This window comes from Phragmites australis, chromosome 22 (assembly GCF_958298935.1).
Source record: "Phragmites australis chromosome 22, lpPhrAust1.1, whole genome shotgun sequence".
Taxonomy (NCBI): domain Eukaryota; kingdom Viridiplantae; phylum Streptophyta; class Magnoliopsida; order Poales; family Poaceae; genus Phragmites; species Phragmites australis.
In genome coordinates, this window is record NC_084942.1 from 24,114,093 (window position 1) to 24,134,512 (window position 20,420).

At 46.2% G+C, this 20,420-nt stretch overlaps 3 protein-coding genes across 4 annotated transcripts; 1 reads left to right on the forward strand and 2 right to left on the reverse strand.

Moving 5' to 3' along the window:
- Nucleotides 1–325: 325 nt before the first annotated feature.
- LOC133904267 (LRR receptor-like serine/threonine-protein kinase FEI 1) lies at nucleotides 326–4,187 on the reverse strand. Its single transcript, XM_062345726.1, has 13 exons — nucleotides 3,988–4,187; nucleotides 3,761–3,896; nucleotides 3,506–3,577; nucleotides 3,286–3,357; nucleotides 3,107–3,178; nucleotides 2,954–3,025; nucleotides 2,759–2,830; nucleotides 2,487–2,593; nucleotides 2,182–2,364; nucleotides 1,757–2,089; nucleotides 1,403–1,657; nucleotides 905–1,038; nucleotides 326–786 (listed from the first exon to the last, which is right to left on the reverse strand). Exons 1-13 carry the CDS (start codon nucleotides 4,085–4,087, stop codon nucleotides 562–564), a joined length of 1,833 nt encoding a protein of 610 aa, XP_062201710.1. The 5' UTR covers nucleotides 4,088–4,187; the 3' UTR covers nucleotides 326–561.
- A 5,072-nt stretch (nucleotides 4,188–9,259) lies between these two features.
- Nucleotides 9,260–11,863, forward strand: LOC133904726 (ent-kaurenoic acid oxidase 1-like). The gene is made up of 7 exons (XM_062346232.1): nucleotides 9,260–10,036; nucleotides 10,121–10,270; nucleotides 10,342–10,596; nucleotides 10,676–10,759; nucleotides 10,839–11,024; nucleotides 11,098–11,216; nucleotides 11,325–11,863. The coding sequence occupies exons 1-7, from the start codon at nucleotides 9,437–9,439 to the stop codon at nucleotides 11,413–11,415; spliced, it is 1,485 nt and encodes a 494-aa protein (XP_062202216.1). The 5' UTR covers nucleotides 9,260–9,436; the 3' UTR covers nucleotides 11,416–11,863.
- Nucleotides 11,815–14,632, reverse strand: LOC133904725 (protein NRT1/ PTR FAMILY 2.11-like). Of its 2 annotated transcripts, none has more exons than XM_062346230.1 (2): nucleotides 14,393–14,632; nucleotides 11,815–13,699 (listed from the first exon to the last, which is right to left on the reverse strand). In XM_062346230.1, exons 1-2 carry the CDS (start codon nucleotides 14,496–14,498, stop codon nucleotides 12,066–12,068), a joined length of 1,740 nt encoding a protein of 579 aa, XP_062202214.1. In that variant the 5' UTR covers nucleotides 14,499–14,632; the 3' UTR covers nucleotides 11,815–12,065. The 2 variants fall into 2 exon arrangements, with proteins under 2 accessions (XP_062202214.1, XP_062202215.1); XM_062346231.1 differs by having other exon boundaries at nucleotides 11,815–14,268; nucleotides 14,393–14,618.
- Nucleotides 14,633–20,420: the final 5,788 nt, after the last annotated feature.

Here is a 20,420-nt window from a genome sequence, read left to right on the forward strand (position 1 = left end):
TGAAGAGAGATTTCAACTTGAAGACCATATTTTAGACTAGCGCTCCCCCGAACAACACATGTGGATAAATACAGAACCCGCTAGTGCTAAAAATTATCTTAGTATTTTTTTAAACCTACGAGTTCTTTTGTAATGAATTTTATCGTTTAATGACACTGTTATATATCACTTATAAAGTCATCGCTGGTATAAAACTTGATCATAATATATATATATATATATATATATATATAGAATACATCTGATTTATTATTTTAAAACCGGATCTATTTTCTTGGAGCACTGTGCTCGATCCATCTGTGCAGGTCTGCATGACTGGAGTATCTGGAACTCAACTGATGCAGCCAATGGCCGCAGAAGCAAAGACAACAGGCAAAACAAACAGAAATGTCTCTATGTACACAAAAACACACCGATCCAGTTCGGTGCCAAGAACCACTTCGGTTGTCGAGCACAGAATCGAGCCAACATGGAATGGTTGTCCAGCCATCATGCATGTATCTACAAAACTTCTCCCTACTCTCATCATGTCATGCCCCCTAGTCAGTCTAGCACACTCACTCAGAGCTCCAAGTGCTGCTCGTAACACAGCTCGCTCATGCAGGGAGACAGGATCTCCTCCTCCAGCATCTTCAACACAGCGCTCATCGACGGCCGCTGGCCTGGGTCTGCATCGGTGCACATTGCAGCGATGTCAAGGATCGCTTCCACCGCATCCACTTCCACTTCACCGCATCTCTCGTCGATGATGTCCTCCAACCGATGCTCCCCCGTTAGCGTGTTCAGCTGCAAAAAGAAGAAAAATCCCCCAGAGAATTCAGATGACTTTTGGTCATTGCTAAATAATAAGGTAGGGGGGAGAGAGAGAGAGAGAGAGAGAGAGAGAGAGAGAGAGAGCAATTACCCAGCCAACAATGTTCAGTCCCTTCTTGATGAAGCATGAATCAGTCGGCCTCTTTCCAGTCACCAGCTCCAGCAAAAGCACTCCAAAGCTATACACGTCTGATTTCTCAGTAGCATGGCCATTTTGCAAGTACTCTGTCACCAAAGTCAAAGCAACCTATATTAGCATGAATTTGAGCAGCTCCAAATTGGGAGTTATAACCTTCTCTTTGTTACAAAACATGACATGGCGTATCTCAATTCATGTCTAGTACAGCTAACTAGAAATTAAAAATTCTACTACTGAAGGAGTAAAGCTGGAATTCTACAATTTGTTGAATGAAACATATTTGTTTTAGTAGTCTTGTTTTAACTTATTCGGAAAAATATGGTTGTGTTTCAGTACAAATAGTACCTTTCGGATGTCACCTCTTATTGTGCAATTCTAATTGTAGTGCAGAATAGAAGATTTTCCAGAGTAAAGATCTAGCCGGTAATGTCTGACTAGCAAGAGAAGTACCTGGTGCTAAGTATCCAAAGGTGCCCGCCACAACAGTGGTAACATGGGCAGCATTGTCCACAAGCAGCCTTGCAAGGCCAAAATCAGATACACGAGGCTCCAAACTTATATCCAGAAGGATATTACTGGATTTGATGTCCCTGTGGACAATCCCGGGTGAGCAATCGTGGTGCAAATATGCCAGACCTCGAGCGGAGCCTAGAGCAATTTTCATTCGTGCATTCCAGTTCAATGGCTGGTCCTCCTGTGCATATCCTGCCATCAGCAACACGGCGTGTAGGCATCAGGTATTAAGGCATTGCACAAGTTGAAAATTGTAATTATGGTGATTTGTAAGATGGTACGCATGCTTACCATGAAGGTAGCAATCCAAGCTGCCCAGCTCAACGAAATCATATATGAGTAGCTTGGCTGTTTGGAGCCGGCAGTAGCCTCGGAGGTTGACAAGATTGATGTGCCTAATGCTGCCCAGAATCTCGAGCTCCTTCTCGAAGGTCTGGTCGCGCCCTTCACGGTTGAGGTCAATCCTCTTGACGGCAAATGCTGTGCCATCATCCATCACCATTTTGTACACTGTACCAAACCCCCCACAGCCAACCACATCCTCTTCATCAAGCAGCTCCAGCCTTCTAATGATCTCACTTGATGAATATGGAAGGTTCCACTGGTATGTCACAAGCTTTGCACCTAAGTTAGGACACCACATATAACAAATAGTTTTCATTTAGTCAGTCAGGAAAAATTGTAATAATTGACGGCAAATGGCATTAATTTATTACCATCCGGAACAGTTTGCTTGTCCATCTTTACATAATTTCCACCAATGCTTTTCTTCCTGGACAGCAAGCAAATCCATAGGAAGCCGAGCACTGCGATCAAGGTAAGAGCCAAGGTCGACATTGAACCGATCACAATGCCATTCAGAAAATGCGATGTTTTGTTGTTGTTGATCGGAGAAACACCTATTACACAACAATTAAATGACAACATCAGCTGCTAGTCACACACATTGCATTGCACTAAAAAGTCATAAAACTGGGAAAAGGAGTTCCAACATGCGATCAACTTGAAATGGAATACTTGCCAGATGAGGAGAGGGGATCAGAATGCGGCAGCACAGCAGGAAACCCAAGGGTTCCGCGGCAAGCTTTCTGGATGGGCAGCCCACAGAGCTCCAGATTTCCGACAAACCTGCATTTGACATTGAATCATGTGATCAAACGCACTACAACATTAAATACGTGTTCTTTTACTACTGGTCTACTGCAAAATGTCAACTTGCAACCTAAAATCGGGCCACGTCATGAATAAGAACACACTAAAGAAGGGATAAGGGGACATGGCGCAAAATCTTACGAGCTGCTTTTGAATGTTCCAAGGACACCAACATTTGGGATCTCTCCGGAGAAGAAATTGGTGGACAGATTACTGCAACAATGCAAATGTGTGCTGTTAGTACTTAGTTCACTTTTACATCAGCATTATGTTCTCAAATCCTTACAAAACCCAATTTAAACAAGGGGCCAACAACGGTTACACCCAAAAACTTACAGAGAGCGAAGGTGAGTAAGGCTTCCAATTGACGCCGGTATTGTGCCCCTCAACAGATTGCTGGACAAGTCCCTGCATTTAACACGCATTAGACCAACGGAATATCGAAACAGGACCAGTAATCGATTAAAGATAGTAGTGTGAAGAACATACAAGATTGTGAGGTGGACGAGCTCTCCAATCTCTGAAGGGATACCTCCTTGTAGGTAGTTAGCTCTCAGATAACTAAATACACAGTCAACAAAACAAAAGGACAATCATTTGAACAGCCTGACCAATTATACTGAACAAATCTACGAAACTAAGATAATGTTAACTAGATCACAGCGCACATTGCCCTGAGCTCGGTGCAGTTCTTGATCTCTGCAGGGATTGGGCCATGCAAGCTGTTCTGGTGCAGAGCTCTGAAGGGGGAGAAGGTCCATCCACGGGCACAAATGCATACACAAGCACAAAAACGAAAAGACAATGTAGTTGGTATTAGAGCTTGCAGCATCCAGCAGATAAAGGGTTAAAAACATTTGGCTCTAAAAATGGTGAAGAAAATCTTACAGTCTCTGCAGCTTGTCGAGCTTTCCAATGCTGGGTGAAATGATGCCCCCAAGCTGCATGTAAGGGAGATTACTGCACCCAAAAGAGCACGCATATTACTTTTCAGCGGCAAGGAATCGAAGAAGAAGACATTGGTAGCCGAGCCATCAAATATTTCATTCAAACACTCGAGACAAAAAGAAGTAAAGAAAAGAAAAGGGGAAAGAATAAGAGCAAGGAATGCAGATCAGCTGAAGGAGACGGCAAAGAACACACATGGATTGGACCCTGAGGTCAGGGACGGAGCAAGAGATGCCCTCCCAGCCGCAGGGGTTTGGGTCGGATGGCGTCCAGCTGGTGAGCCTCTGGCTGGTGGCGTTGAAGGCCAGCCTGAGGTCAAGCAACGCCTCGCCTGCAAGCAAGAAACGGAGAAAGAAGCAAACCTTGGTAAGGGGATTGTATTGCGAGACTAGAGACGGATTGAAGCGGAAGCGGAAATGTACCGTCCGGAGTGAGGGCCATGGAGGCCGTGGAGCAGAGGAGTGCGGCCATGGCGACGACGGCGGCGCGCAGGCCCACAGCTTGCCTCCCATTCTTGTCCATGGTGGTGGCTCACTCCGGGAGTGGAGCTTTCTTCTTTTGAAGGGGAGAGAAGAGTGAGTGAAGTGCAGCAGCAGCCGCAGCCGCAGCTGATGAGTGCCTTTAATCATGTGTGAGCTCTGACGGCTTTGTACCAGGCTGACCTGACGGCTGGGGTCCACCTGCAACGTCAGTGAGAGGCTGAGAGGTGTTGCATTCCGAAATGTCTGACAGGGCAGGGTAAGGGGTGGAGAAACAGGGAAGCTGCTAGATAGAGAATTTAAATACTAAATCTTTTATTAGATCATCCACAACTATTTTTCTTTTATTTTGTTTTTTTAGTCTGTTTTCCGTTCTTTTTTTCTTATCTTCAACAATTTCTTTTTAAAAATATTTGTAAAATTAAAGGAGAAAGAATCCTATTCTGAAGTGAATGAACTTAAAAATCTATTTGTGAAGAAAAATTGTTGGAACGTTAAAGTAAACGAAAATCCTTTTACGAAGAGATTTTAGGTCGCGAAGGGAATCTGTTATGCATGATCTTATCACTATTGGTAGTAATAATAGTAGTAATATTGAAAATCTTTTATGCTTTTGCTAGTATATGATGTGATTTATCATTGTGGTCAAAATCTTGTTCTCCATCATCTTTTATGAGTTCTTCTTCTTTTTTAATCAAAAGACCGTACAGTTTAGCTCGAAAAAGATGGCTAAAGGGGGCTGTGGAATGTCAAAAACGACTTGCGGCGAGAGATGAATTGGTTTGGTTTGGATTTGGAATTGGAATTGGAATGCAGCGCAGCAGCTCAATTACTGGATCGGGTGGAGGTTGTCGGGACGGTGGGGAGCTCAACATCTGAGCACGGCATCCAATCCAAGCCCTGAAATGCTCAACTAGCCGTTGCGTTCAGGTTCAGCATCTTCCTTCCATGGGACTGGTTTGAAAACCTGTGCCTGTGCCTATTTATGTCTATGTGTGAGCATCGGAGTGATCCACCAACGTCCTTGACGAACTGAGCTGCACTGCTGGAGTATTATTTTCCTTAGAACATGGGCCAGCTTGCGACCGGACTCATGCATGCCAAGACAAAAATAAAACAAAACAAAGAGAGATGGATCTTTGCTCGTCGCCACCAACCAAAGGTGCAATTACAAGATGAACCCCACAAGGATAGGATATAATAATATGAACAAGAACAAGAATATATTGGCTCGCAGTCACATGTTAGCTTCTCTTTAGTTTTCTTTTCTTTTCTTTTCTTGCGATAATAATATAGTACGTGTCCAACATAGTGTGCATCATATAGTAAGTATCCTAGCTAGTCTAATGATCAACCGTATAATAGATACATAATACATGGCCGTGGGCTGTGTTAGTACACGGAAGCACAACCAACCTAAAAAAAGTCAAACATAAGATCAGTTAAACCAAGATATGATATTTCTTAATGAGGTTTAACTATCTGTCTCTATTCTCGAAGCATAACTACGGGTGCTCCTCCCCAATATTGATCAACAATATATCGGCGTCATGGACACAATTGCGTCCAATGTGCGCACCTAGCCACCGCCGCCTCTTGCCCTGACCTGTATGTCGTTCTCAGTTATAACTGTGGTACCTAATATTTATAGAAAGTTCGACACAAACTATATCCCTAACTACCTAATACAACTCTAATACGTAACCTAACCGTATACATATTCGACATGTATTCCAACAAACTCCATCTTAGCGAATATGTCGCCACCTTGAAGCCATCATGTGCGAACCTCCGTGTATGCAAAATTGAGTCATCCAACTCTGTTGCTCACCTTGAACAACCCTAACCCGCGCGAGGATGCCTCGCCGCCAGGACTGAATACCATAAAGTTTGCAGCGCCCTCCTTCACAACTTTACCCTTCAGTTTTGTACCGACGAGCTTCTATCTTCTCACCTATTATCAAAGTCTAGCCATCATACATCACCTTTAAAGTCTTCTTATCTAGCCTCATCTGATACAACCAACATTCTTCATGCAACATTCCAAGCAAGGTCAAGTTCCTCCTGAGTCCCGGCACATGCCGCACACCCTCAAGTAGCGCCTATTGTCCATCATACATCTTTAACCTGATGTTGCCAACTCCAATGATACGGTACCCTGTGTTATCTCCCAAGTGAGCAAGACTAAGATCACCCTCAATGTATAAAGAGAACCACACCTTCTTAGATGTTGTATGATATGAACTTGCAGAATCTAACAGCCATGTTTTTTCACCACAAGACTTTTCACTCGATAGTACGAGAAGATCATTTTCACTCTCAGAGTCATTTTTCTTGGAAATCGTGTTATTTTCCATGCCCTTCTTCAAATCCAGATAATCTTTCCTTACATATCCCCAATCCTTGCACTTATAGCATTGTAGCCCCTTCCTTTGGTCACGAGCAAATAACACCACAATGATATCAACCACTTTAATTGCTTCTTTGTCATATGTCAATGTAGTGATATCAAGTGCTCATAAGGCATTGGCAAGGAACACAGAAGAATAATCATCTTATCTTCATCATCAATTGTCACCTTCACCTTCACAAGGTCAACTACAACTTGATTGAAGGCATGTATATGCTCAACAAGATTCGTCCCTTACTGCATCTTCAAGCCATACAATTTTTGCTTCAGATATAGCTTCTGGGTCAATGTTTTGGACATGAAATAATCAGCCAATTTATCCAAAATCTTCTTAGGTGATAACTCATCCATGACATGGTACATGATATGATTGATGAGACATAGCCTGATTGTCGCCGTCACTTGGTCTTGTATCTCCTCCCACTTGTCATCATCTACCGTGGCCGGCTTTGACTCCCGTAGAGCCTTCAGTATACCTTGTTGTGCTAGCATGTCCTTAAATTTCGTCTACCACAACCCGAAATTGCTAGTCCCGTTAGAATTTGTCCCTCAAATTTCAACGCCATCTGCCTATTGCCGCATATAGCTGAATTCCTTCGCTCATGCGCACCTCACGTGCGCCAAGCGCGTCGTCGCACTCTCGTCCCACGCATCGCCTGGACGCGCCGCCGCGCATGCAATGAGTCACGCTCATGCCACCTCGTGCATCATCTATGCACATCCACCACTCTCAAGCTTCATCGATAATCATGCCACTCGCACATGATGAAGCCATCCAGCTCGATCGTCGCTCGCTGTTCGCCGTCAACCGTCACAAGCACCGATTCATGAACAACCCGATAGCAATTTTCTTGCAATCTCATGGACTCTCCCTACCTCTATTTGTTCTATTCCTATTTTTGGCTCTATTCCCCATGACACTATTTATTTTGCTGAGTTGGTTACAGACCAAAATCAACTCGTCTTATGGACCTTCAGCCATCGGTGGAACAGGTTTTCTCCATGCGCACGTTGCCCACCTGGACTGTTATCTCTAGCCGCACGTGCCCTGACCTCTCCCACGTGGGCCAGAACAGCATCATCTCAACAAACTGCATTGTGCATGTGGTCAGACCTCTCCCACCTACACCTACAACCCACGACCTGGCACAATGCCTAGCTGCCAAGCTAGGCCTACAGTTCTGAGCCATTAGCTACTGGCCACATCGGACCATCCAGCCAAGACGTCACAGCCACATGGGCCCTCCTACTAAGTGCCCGCCTAGGCCTCAATAGACCTGTCCTCCTGTGCCTGCACACTTGTGGCACGCTCGTTGCCAGTGCACCCTCCACCTTTAGCACCAGTCGAGTTCGACTAGGACTTAGTCCTGTGCCCTCGACCCACATGTCGCACGCACGATGACCGCACCAGGAGCCAACACCCAGTCCCACACAAATGCCTCTACTTCCGTACGCACAAGCCTCGATCCAACAGACCTGTGTTGTCCGTAAGCTCACCTCACCACTCGCGAGGCCATCTTCATGACATCGCTGTCCATGCCCTATCATCGTGACCGATGTACAAGTCGAACCCCTTGAACACCTCCATCAACCTTTGAGTTCACCATGGTGTTCGCCACCGCTGTTGTTGCTCCACCTTGAGCAGCAATAGCTATTCTGATCTAGATTGATCGCCTATCAATTAGATCGCGAATCGAAGTCACCACACTCGTTCGTGATGTCTTCTAGCCACACCGTCAAACCTGACCGTCACGTTTGATCGACCCCTATCGAACAACAGCCACCATGCTCCACATTGTGCCTTGTCCAGCCCATGGACTGTGTAAGCTTTACGTGGTGTGGAACATCTCCTCGTGCCTTCACGTGATCTTTCTCTATAGCTCTGGTACCACTTGTTAGAGTACGCGAAAACACAACCAAGATTGCAAAGCCAAACACAAGATCAACCAAGATTGTTAGAGTACATTGGCATCATTGACATCACTGTGCACGACCTCGCCTCTATGTCATTCTTGCTTACAACGATGGTGGAGGCCTAGACAAAAAGAACTCAGTGCCGAAGAAACAAACTAAACCGTTATTGAACCACCAAAATTGTTGATTTTTTCGATGTTCAGTTCCTGTTTCCGTGCTATTGAGGGTCGGCTTTGTTGTCAGTTGTCAAAAGCTAAACCACCCGAAGACCAATTCCACATCCACGCCACCGATGCCTCACTGTCTCAGACTCTTAGCCACCCCCCCTGACGATCAACCTGCCTAAGCGACCCACCCCCCACCCTATCCGCGACTAGCCGTCTGAGTTACCCACTCACCCGCTAACCACCTAACCCACGTCGCCTACCGCCGAATGCCGCCTACCCAACCCCTGTGCTGCTATGCCCATGACCACCCATCGCCCAAGCAGATGAGCCTGCCATCGGACGCTGCCCGCCCAGCAGGTGTGCCCAAGATTGAATGTCACCCACCCAAGCAGGCGAGCTAGTCAGCGGAGACTGCAACAGCGGCGAAAACCAAAATTGGCATTTTCCCAATATTCTACAACATATTCAGTTTGCGTATTCTGAAAACCAAAATTTTCAAACATCGTAAAAACTGAACCAAAAACTCGTAAAAACCGAATGCCCAGACCTACGATGATGCCTAATATTTATAGGTATAAGAATACAAGTCCAATACTAACCCTAACCTTAACAATCTAACACGATTTAAATAAAAAAATAATTACTCAGTTATCATTTAAAAAAATAGTAATTATTCACTGAGGATAACATATGAACCACCGAGTCTATACATATATGTGATAAACGAGCCATTACTACTTGCTTAGAGTAGAAAAAGCGAATGACTCGAAGAAAGCAAAATGTACACGTATTCCAACACAGGTTAATTATTGGGCAGATCTAGTCTTGCAGCAGCACAAATGTAGCGAGCAATGGAGGTTATCACTTCACTGCTGATCAGATATCTAGTGCCTGGTGATCGATGGAGACTATGCTTGCTGGTGATCAGCAGCCGGCGGCGTGGGCGTGCTGGTGGCTGGGCCTCTGCCTGCTCCCACTACTCGCGCTCGCCGTATGGCACGGCAACGACGCTTGCTACTGTACCGCCTTCGCGCTCAAGCGCTGGCGCCGCCGAGGCCACCGCGCGAGGCTCCCGCCGGGCCACATGGGTCTGCCCTTCGTCGGCGAGAGCCCTTCCCTCAAGCGCTACTTCAGGCACGCGCGCCGCCCCGACGGCTTCGTTCACGACAAGAAGCAGAGGTACGGCGCGGGGGGCGTGTACAGAACGCACCTCTTCGGCTCCCCCGCTGTGCTCGTCTGCTCGCCGGCGGCCAACAAGCTCGTGCTGCAGTCTCCCGAAAGCTTCAGCGTCCGCTGGCCCGCGCCGGAGCTGGTGGGCGCCTCGTCTATCCTCAGCGTCGAGGGCGCCCGGCACGCCAGGCTCCGCGCCTGCGTCATCGCGGCAGTCAACCAGCCAAGCTCACTGCGGAGCATCGCGCGCGCAGTCCAGCCGCGCGTCGTGACGGCGCTGCGGGCGTGGGCGCAAAAGGGCACCATCACCGCCGCCACGGAGGCCAAGAAAGTGAGCGATCAATTGATGATTGCCTTTAATTTGGGATCCATAGGTAAACGTGAATTGCTAACGACAATCGATCGATTATTGCAGGTGACGTTCGAGAACATCTGCGAGATGTTCGTGAGCATGGAGCCATCGCCGCTCACGGAGGAGATGGATGCGTGGTTCTCCGGATTACTGGGTGGCCTCAGGGCGTTCCCACTCGACCTGCCAGGCACAGCATTTCGTCGAGCTCGAAGGGTACTATACTGCACGAATCAAGCACTAGAAGCTATTTGGTTTCTGAATTCTGACATTGAATGCTGCGGCAGTGCCGGAACAAGCTGAGCGCAGTGTTCAGGGACGAGCTGCAGAGGAGGAAGAACGCGGCCGCCGCGGGTAAGCCGAGAGATCTGATGAGCGCGCTGATGCAGACAGAGGACGAGCATGGGAGGCTGCTCAGCGACGAGGAGGTGATCGACAACATCGTGTCGCTGGTGCTCGCGGGGTACGAGTCCACCTCCTCTGCTCTCATGTGGGCAGCCTACCACCTCGCCAGGTCACCACATGCCCTGGCCAAGCTCCGAGTAAGCCACCAAACTCACTCACTCTGTCTTCAGCTGCTCACTGTTCAGCTAGATGAAGCTTACCATTAGGATGCGGCAGGAGGAGAATGCGGCGATCAGCAAGCAGAAGCATGGGGAGTTCATCACCCCTGATGACATCCCCAAGATGAAATACACTGCCAAGGTACTGGCCGTTCACTTTATGTCGAGCTCCATCCATGTAGCAATCAGAAGAGTTGACAATATTGATGTTGGCGTCACAGGTAGTCGAAGAAACACTTCGAGTAGCCAACATTGCCGCAATGGTGCACCGTGTGGCACTCAGAGATGTCGAGTACGCAGGTTATACCATACCTCAAGGGTGGAGGGTTATAGTCTGGCTGAGGTCGCTGCATACGGACCCCAACTACTACGACGATCCACTGAGCTTCAACCCCGACAGATGGGAAGTAAGCACACCTCACTAGCTGCTCCACTGGATTTTCTCCTGAACTGAACTGAAGTGAAATGCACATCAAATAGAGATCGGCAAAGCCGGGCACGTACCAGGTGTTCGGAGGGGGACACAGGATATGCGCAGGGAACATGCTGGCTAGGCTGCAGCTCAGTATCATGCTGCATCATCTATCTGTTGGCTACAAGTAACTCTTGTCTTCCTTCAATTTGTTAGAGCAGATGGAGTATTTGTTTGCAAAATCTTAGCGAGTTGCTCAGCATCTACTTTTGTGTTGCCCTTTAATTATTTCCAGATGGGAGCTGATTAATCCTGATGCGGAGATTATATATGTTCCACACTCAAAGCCTTCGGATGGGGCTGTCATGGCCATCAGCGAACTATGATCAGTAGTAAGTGGATTTTGGGGTTCGTTCCGGCAACTGATGTGTGTAAGTTTCGGGGATGCAAGAGGATTAGATGGTTCTGTTGCATGTTTGATCGCAGTAAACTAGTACTAGCTGCAGTTTCGTTTCGCGTATATCTATCGACTGCTGTTCAGGAGGGAACACATCATGATTTATCTGCCTTTTCTTGGATTGTAAATTAGTATTCTGCATGCACGCGCAACCCTGCGGCTGGATGTTGCCGATGATGGACACTGTCCCTGCCTCTGCATCTATATTGTACACCTTGTCTGGAATTTATCGTCGGATTAGAAATTCAGACCACTTTGTATCTCACAACACCTTCTCTTACTGATTTGTAATAACTATGATTCTGCTCTGTATACACCAGTACACCTGTTAATCGAACTATGCTCGCAAGAGCAGCTAGAATGATGATCTCTTCTGCTCTTGCTTTCTCTCCGTTTATTAATTTCTCCCAAATTCAGATGCTATCATGTTGATATGATATCACTCCTGAACGGAAGAATCGATCGCAACCTGTTCATGTTTCCATCTACCTATTTACTAGTAGTTTTCTTTTCTTGATACGCTGCGCTGCACGTTCATTTAAAAAGAGAAGAAAAGGAAAAAAAGGGGTAAAAATTAATTCATACGGGCGGCGCTGTCGCGTTGGCCTTGAGGTTGTCGTTTCCCTCCAGCTCGACGACGGCGACGGCGGCGGCCGACTTCTTGAACCTGTACCAGCGCGCGCACGCGACGAAGTACACGAGGTTGACCGCGGCCATGGCTGCAATGAGCAGGTAGTAGAGGTCGACGCGCCCCTGGTTCAGGTCCTGCGCCAGCCAGTCTGGCCGCCCGCCCGACCCGCCTGTCGTTTGGTGCACCACGGTGATCATGAGCCCGCTCGCGTAGCTGGCCAGCGCGAACCCGAGGAAGAGCAGCGCGCCGGCGACGCTGCGCATGTTCTCCGGGAACTGCTTGTAGTAGAACTCCACCTGCCCGATCACCGCGAACGCCTCCGACAGCCCGGCCAGCAGCTGCTGGGGCACCAGCATGAAGCACGACATGGTCGCGCCCGATGCCGCCACGCTGCGCCGCCGCCGCTCCACCACGGCCGACACGAGCATGGTGGCGATGGACAGCGCGATGCCCGTGCCGATGCGATGGAGCAGGGTGATGCCACCCTCGCGCTTGGTGAGCCGCTCCACCGCCGGCACCAGGACGCGGTCGTACACGGGGATCCACACGGTGAGCGCTAGCATCTGGAACACGACGAAGGAGCCCGCGGGCACCTGGAACCCCGACCGGCCGATGCGGCGGTCGGTCTGCATGGCCTGGAGCACGACGTAGTTGCCCAGGTTGGTGAGCACGATGTAGTAGATGATCCCCGACGACCAGACCGGTATGAGGCGCGCCAAGCACTTGACCTCCTCCACCTGCTGCAGCGTGCAGAGGCGCCACGGGTTCACCGGCGTGGAACCGTCCGGCGTGAGCTCGTCCTCCGAGACGAGCACGGCAGCCTTATCGAGGCAGCGGAACTGGTCCGTGTAGGCGATCTTGGAGACTAGGCTACTCTTGTGCGGCGGGTCGAACAGCTCCTCGGGGGACGCGGGAGCGGGGAGGCGGCGCTTGCGGAGCGCGGCGACGATGACGCAGGCGAACCTGGTGAAGGGGCTGCCCTCGGGGCAGACGCGGACGTAGAGGCGCGTGCCCATGAAGAAGAGCGCGCAGGAGAGGCCCATGAGAGTGGCTGGAACGGCGAGTCCGAGCGGCCAGCTGACGTTGCTCTGAAGGTAGATGATGAGCGTGGCGGAGAGCATCATGGCGATGGTGAAGGTGAAGTAGTACCAGTTGAAGAAGCTTGCGATTCCTCGGCGGCCCGCGGGGGTGCGCGGGTCGAACTGGTCGGCGCCGAAGGCGAGGTTGCAGGGGCGGATGCCGCCGGCGCCGACGGCGAGGAGCGCGAAGGATACGAGGAGGGCGGCGAGCTGGGCGGTGGAGGGTCCCGTGTTGTGCGGGTGGAGGGAGGGGACGGCGGCGGTGAGGGTGAGGAGGAGCATACCGAGGAAGGAGGCGATGGAGGCGAAGGCGATGGTGGCGTAGCGGCCGAGGTAGGTGTCGCTGAGGAAGGCGCCGAGGAGAGGGGCGAGGTTGACGGTGCCGCCCCAGAGGTTGAGGAGGGTGGCGGCGTTGGCGCTCTTCATGCCGTACACCGTCGTGAGGTACACCAGCAGGTTCGCCGTGGTGCCGATCGTCCCGAGCTTCTCGAAAGTCTCGTTCCCTGTGCAGCGTTGCAGCCGTGCATGCAGACGCAGTCAATAATTCAGTCAACGAGCGAGTGACGAGTCATGCTGCCACGTAGGCACGCTTGGCTTGGATTGGATCCACACACTGACACACATGGACTCAACTGCTTATTTTTTTGCTTAAAAATAATTGATTTCTTCTTTCTGGTCACCGACACCACAGTTGATAGCTACAGGTGATAGAAATACTCTACTAGTTGTTTAATACTAGTTAGCTCTTCTTTTATTCTGCTACAATTGTGGAAGACCCTGGTCCGGTTTGGATGTTTTAGCATTTTAAAACTACAGTATAGTATTTGGTATTTATTTTAAAAACTCTAAAAAAACTCTGTATCCAAACAGGATCTGGGCGGCTGGGCCTGATTGTGTTGATTATTGGATGGTATTTGTCGACATGCATCTACCCTTGTTACTGTCAATTGATTTTTAATGCGCAAATTAAAATTAAGACTACTGCTAAAAAATTCTCCGTGATCAAAATTAAGAAAGGATTTTGCACGGAGGCCGAGATTTAGCTACTCCCTTTCTTGAGGTAATGCATGTGCTGCAAAGAAAATCAAATCTTGAGGTAATGCATGCCTGACAAGTACTAGTATACTTACATATATACGCAGTGACAAATTAAACCGGCGAGAGAGAGAAAGAGATGATGATGATAGTGAACTGACCTATGACGTATGGCATGGCCTTCCATCCGCGGTATTTCTCCTCGGGCTCGCCGCCGGTGTCATCGGACAGCTGCTGCTTCTTGCTGCTTGAAGTATCGAGCTCCATGGCGGCGGCGGCGGAGGCCTCGTGCTTCTTCTTGTTGGCTCCCTCAGATCTGACGCAGCTAGCGGACAGATCGATGAGGGACCAACTAGTAGCTAAGTGCAGTACCAATGGTAGGAACTGATCGAGGAGAGAACAAGGCGCCGGGCCGGCCGTATAAATAACAGTCGAGTCGACATGGGCTCCATCGGCGGTGGAATTTTTACTTTTTTATTTTTTTAAAGAATATTCTATCAATAGACCTTATAAAAATAATTTTTGAAACTAGATATTTTTGCACGGCGTTAATCGTTAGGACGTGATGCTACTCAACCGCAATACTAAATATCATGACGTCGTAAAAATAGTCTATTTTTCAATATTATTTTCCTCTCAATCTGCGCATACGTACACGTACAGTATGAGGACACGAGCGGATAGCAACTGCATGCTTAGCTGTGTATAGTACGTGGACTTAACTTTTGTGTAGCTGCTGCACCGTATCTCCCATCACACGTACATATACGCGTTCATACACCGTACCGATACATTTCACACTTGCTAGCTGCATGTACATATGATGGATGCAGCTATCTACTTACTTTCTTTCTCAAATAGATATTATTTTAGAAATTTTATTTTATTTTTAAATAAATATCATTTTAGATTTTTAAGATGGTGCTTTACTAAAGTTTCTATATTAAAGGTTATTGAAAAGTGAAGTTTTAATTCAATAAGTACGGTGAATTAGTGGCTTATGTGACATTAATTGAATGTTAGAGAAATCAAGAGAGGTAAATATATCATACATGAAATAGTTTTTTACAACCTTGTTCTGTATGCTAAAGACTAAAACAATCTACAAGAGAATAGATGTAGTATCAGTTTACGAGGACCGGACTGGTTACTATATATACACATATAAATACTTGCATACATACTAAACAATATATTCAGTATGCATGGTAGCACCAAATATATATAGGCATGTTTAGATACCTTTAGTGGACACAAATAATCGAGGAGACCACATTATTAATTGAGGAGGAGGATATGTACTATAGATTGCATACAGTAATACTGGTTTGAGTGAGCTATAGTATAGCTAGATGTGTGACCAGAATAGAAAATATAATTTTGTATGTCTTTGTGTATGTATAGTATATCTCGACCGTTTATTTTTTTTATTTGATATTTATCCATCCGTTAATTTTATCATCTAATCTATTATTATTTTATCAATTCATACACAAACGAATCTCAATATAAATATATAATGCTAGATGTCCACATGCTTTTTAGAACTTTCGTGTTCGGAACGCGAGAAACCAAAGATAATGGAGTTAGGGCAAGGCCGGGATCTGTCTGTACTCTATATATCTAACTTATTCCCATCGATGATTGCGGCCACTTTTTAGTCCCTACATATCTTCCACTGTCGACTGTCCATAAGTTAGGCACTTATATGCGTGCATGTCCTCCAAATTAATTATTATTGGATCGGAGTACCAAATCAAATTAATTAAAAGGACGCGCTACTTTCAGGTAGATAGAAAACAGTTAAAAGAGGTAAGCGGGTGCAACTAAGCGTACCTTCTTTCTTATTAGCTAGCTATAGCTATAGGAAACAATTAAAGGACGCTGTGTTGTGTAATTGTTGTGGTGACAAAAAGAATAGCATACATACATACATACATGTATAGTGCTCGCTTGTGCATGCTTCAACTGAAAATAAGAAATTAATATATATCTGTGGACGAACAGGTACTCCAACTGGACTGACAGACGTACCTCCAGTATGCAGTGCAGTGTGGAAATATCTAATTAAGTACTACAACAGTCAAACCAAGCAATGGTGTTCTTGTTCGGCAAAAACATATTACAGGTTGATCAGGTTCCGGCTTTCAGACTACTTCACGCTTGACCTCCTCATTTGGTACTACATCCACACCATGCAAGGGTCATATCCATCTCTACACGCATGCATACTAATCCCAATGCTGAGCTGAAAACTCGAGTATATATATATCTATCTTTTTCTTAACAAGACAAAAACCTTTTTGAAAGGAAACGTTTCTTCTTTCATGCAACAATTTTTAGATTGAAATTTCAACGCATGGTACGTACTGAAGGGAACATGCATACATATCGATGATGGAGATGGTGGTGGAGGAAGGTTGCAAAGTGGGGATGCTCATACTATACGGATCGACCAAGTTGCAAAGTGGTGGATCAACTTCGAGCAGGATTAATTTATCTGTAAAGTGATCGAGTTCCAGCAGTTTCGAGCTAGGCCTTTTTTTTTTTATAAACAGGAGTTATATTACAATTAATAATATAAGCAGGACACCAACACCTTCCTAGAAGGTGTAGAATACAACATCTTCAAGAAAGACTGCACCAACTACAACCACCTGTAGAGGCACAGAAGATATTACAAAGCAGGAGACACGTGTTAATTATAGGAAGATACCGTCGGTTTCAGGGGCAATATCGTATCTATACTATCTATGATCTGATCTAAATTTAATTTAATATGTCATCTAACACACGGTTCGTTAAAAAAAAGAAAAAATCTAATTAGTGCCTACTTAACACTCTGTCTGCCGCTGCTCGGTTCGACCATGTCGAGACCGTCGAGCTTCGTGCCATAGGAACTGATGCTGGCGGCGACGGGATAGCGGAAGGGCCTCTGAATGAACGGATGTTGGGGTGGGACCGGCTCGCCGTCGTTTTGGAGTATCTCCGCCGGAGTTTGAATACATAGATAGTTGCCAACAGAGTTTAGATGAATGACGCTTACGGGATCCTCAGTGGAAGGCGTGAGGCTCGGCGGACGGCGACACAGACGAAGGTGATGACGAGTTTTACGAAGAGTTGTACTACCGACTGGTCGGTGGTGAAGCAAACTTGGGGACGGTACATCGTGCCGTCAGATGGTGGATCTATTGTGACCGGTGAGGAGGAGAGTGGCATGGCGGCGGCGGCAGCTGGACTCAGGACCGAGCCTAGGGAAAACGTTGGCAGAGGGGATAAGGGACTAGGGAGGGTGCTCACCGGAAGGCCCGACGGGAGGAGCACGGAAGCCGAGAGGCTCCCTTTTGAAACCCGCAGTTAAGTCATGTGCTAGCTGCTAGATAGCGGAGCGGAGCGTTTGCATGATATGAACACCTGTCTATCTAATAAACCTTTTAAACCTCACCATCAGTTATCATATGCACCAGCTAGATAGATCGATCGACGCCAGTGGCAGTGGCATTAGCATTAGCTGTGGATCGAGATATATCCATGGATTGGATAGTAGCGCAGCTAGATCATATCGCAGAGCATATGGATCGATCGATGGATGGATATGGACATGGCGTTTTCAGCTGTCATGCATCGTTCCCCGTGCAGCAAATTAAAGCACTCAGTGTACCAATAGTTGAGCATTGCCATCACGGACTCGGACTGGCTAGCTAATCACAAGCTCGCAGCTCATCGATCAGCAGCTGCATGCTCTTTGGTCGGCCGGTCTCTACTCTCTACTCTCTTGGAGTTAGCATGCAACACCTGTTAATTAATTAGTTGCTCGACTTCAGTGCAGGCCTAGCCAGAAATTAAAGGTATATACATACAGATGTCCGACTTAAAATCAACTGAAGTTGTGATTCCATGCTGAAAAATCTCACGAGATACGCCAAGGATCGGAGAAGCTAGCCAGCCGCACGTATGGTACAGTAGCATGTTGTTGCATTGCGTTTTTCCTGGTCTGAATCTGACTGAAAGTATGTGCACCGGCGGCCACGCTGCTCCTGAAAGCGATACGCTTCATCATATCCCGGGTACATGCACGCTGACAAATTAACCATGTCGGCTAGCTTGGCTTGTATTCACAGAATCCCAGCTGGTACTTACATTAAGATGCGTATCGATTACGATCCATATAGGAGTATGTGTTTGTAACTGCGTGAAAACTACTCCTGTTACTACTACTTTCGTTCTTTTCTAACGTCGTTTTAACTTTCAACATACATAACAATATTGTAATAAATTTTTTTATACATAATATATTTACTCATATTGTTTTTCTAACATTCAATCAATCACATATAAATCATCAATCCACCACACTCATTAAATTAAAATTCTATTTTTTAATAGCCTTTAATATAGATACTTTAGTAAGACACCATCTTAAAACCCTAAAGCGACATCTATTTTAAAACAAAATCAATGTTCTAAACTACATCTATTTAAAAACGGAGTATCAATCAATAATATAGCATGAGGTAGCCGATGAAATGGTCAGTTTTTTAAAACAAATAACACCGGACAGTATACATTTGTATTGATATAGCAGAAAAAATATAAAAGTATAGCTCTGAGAGACTATAATAAAAAAAACAACAATAAAATAGCAACAACTAGAAAAACTGTTGACGCATAGCTGTTTAATTCATCGATCGCTCCGTCTACTGGTATCAAATTAATTAAGCTAGCGATTGATCTATATTGTGATATGACACGACTGTTGACGCATCGCGTCAAATTATCAAGCTCTCGATGTGATATTGTGATATCGATCGGATCCACTAGCCTCTCATCATTTACTCATGACGCTATCGAGCACTGATTAACTGAACTATGCTAGAGCCGTGTATATGTACATGCGTATATATGAAAAAAAAAAGCATGGAGCGTATATATGCATATATCTGCTGTCGTTATATTATATTCGACGTCGCTGTACTCATCAGCATTCACTCCGGTATCTAATGAGTGAATCACGGTGCTTACCATTACGTAACAGCTCCTGAATCAATGATTAATTATTTAGTCGTTATTTTGTCTTGATGAGAGTGAGTACAAGAATTATTATTCTACTTGCCTGTTTAGTAGGATCTAGATTTCTTCTAAAAATATTTTGATTTCATATTCTTTCTTAAAACATTTTTTTAATCAGAATCACATTTAAAAATCATCTGGTAGCTGACTGAATTCGGATTCTTGAATAAAAGGATATTGGTACAATTGACCAATTTACTATTGTCCTGATTTGCTGTTTTTGTTTATTCAGTTAGTATTTCATGGTTACCAGTAATTTTAACATGTAGAACATGTCAACACATAACTAACAAAACTGGTTTTATAATGTTCGGAGTTATATTTTTTTACTATGCATTTTAAAGTGTTTTGATCGTTTTTAATGTGTGTGAGAGAGTGGCGGAGAGAGCTGGGACTACTTATCTGTCACTTGACAGGATTAGGTGTCGGTGGCACCGATTCAACTAGGGTCTGGACAGATCTAGAGGAAGAGAGAGGGTGAAAAAGAGGGGTGGCAGTCGGTGGCAAAACGAGGTGGTAGGACTTCGATGAGCGACAAAATGGGACGGAAGCGGCCGGATCCAATTTAGGTGGAGGCGAACCACCACTACGCGGGGTCACGGGCCACGAAGCATGAGGCACGCGAGGTAAAGGAGGATGAGGTCACCTGCGATGGTGAGGCGCCACAGGGCAGACACAGAGGCGATGATGGGGGAGCGACGGAAGACAGGACAGGGCAATTTGGGAACGAGAGGGTGTTTCTCCTCTAAAACGACTTGGAACAGAGAGGGTGGAGGCAGTTTTGTTCAGGCCAAAACAGAGAATGGTTTCATGGAGAATTGCCTTGAATTCACCCTATTTGGATCACTCATGGCTGAGTTTGTGGGGGAACCGTCCAGATAGTATTATAATTAATCATTAAGTTGTTATTTTCTTAATCACGACTATAATGATTAATCAGAATATCATCATGGTAGTCTTGACATGTGTTTTGTATCCAAGATCGAAACACATGTTTTTTCAACATATGCTATCACAACAAAGCTTAATAAAGAACAAGTAATTAACATTGTATTACAAGTTCTTAAGTATTTACAATTTCTAACAATTTACAACAAAAGAGAAGTAGGAGGACAATAA

What these genes read in the sequence shown, in the direction of transcription:
- LOC133904267 (XM_062345726.1), bottom strand. Translation starts at nt 4,087, where the DNA reads ATGGACAAGAATGGGAGGCAAGCTGTGGGCCTGCGCGCCGCCGTCGTC. An exon ending in CTTACTCACCTTCGCTCTCT is followed by an intron (nt 2,831 to 2,953) that starts GTAAGTTTTTGG and finishes GCATTGTTGCAG; the next exon opens with TAATCTGTCCACCAATTTCT. An exon ending in TGATCCCCTCTCCTCATCTG is followed by an intron (nt 2,365 to 2,486) that starts GCAAGTATTCCA and finishes GTTGTGTAATAG; the next exon opens with GTGTTTCTCCGATCAACAAC.
- LOC133904726 (XM_062346232.1), top strand. Translation starts at nt 9,437, where the DNA reads ATGGAGACTATGCTTGCTGGTGATCAGCAGCCGGCGGCGTGGGCGTGC. An exon ending in AGATGAAATACACTGCCAAG is followed by an intron (nt 10,760 to 10,838) that starts GTACTGGCCGTT and finishes TTGGCGTCACAG; the next exon opens with GTAGTCGAAGAAACACTTCG. An exon ending in TCAACCCCGACAGATGGGAA is followed by an intron (nt 11,025 to 11,097) that starts GTAAGCACACCT and finishes CACATCAAATAG; the next exon opens with AGATCGGCAAAGCCGGGCAC.
- LOC133904725 (XM_062346230.1), bottom strand. Translation starts at nt 14,498, where the DNA reads ATGGAGCTCGATACTTCAAGCAGCAAGAAGCAGCAGCTGTCCGATGAC. An exon ending in GGCCATGCCATACGTCATAG is followed by an intron (nt 13,700 to 14,392) that starts GTCAGTTCACTA and finishes AACGCTGCACAG; the next exon opens with GGAACGAGACTTTCGAGAAG.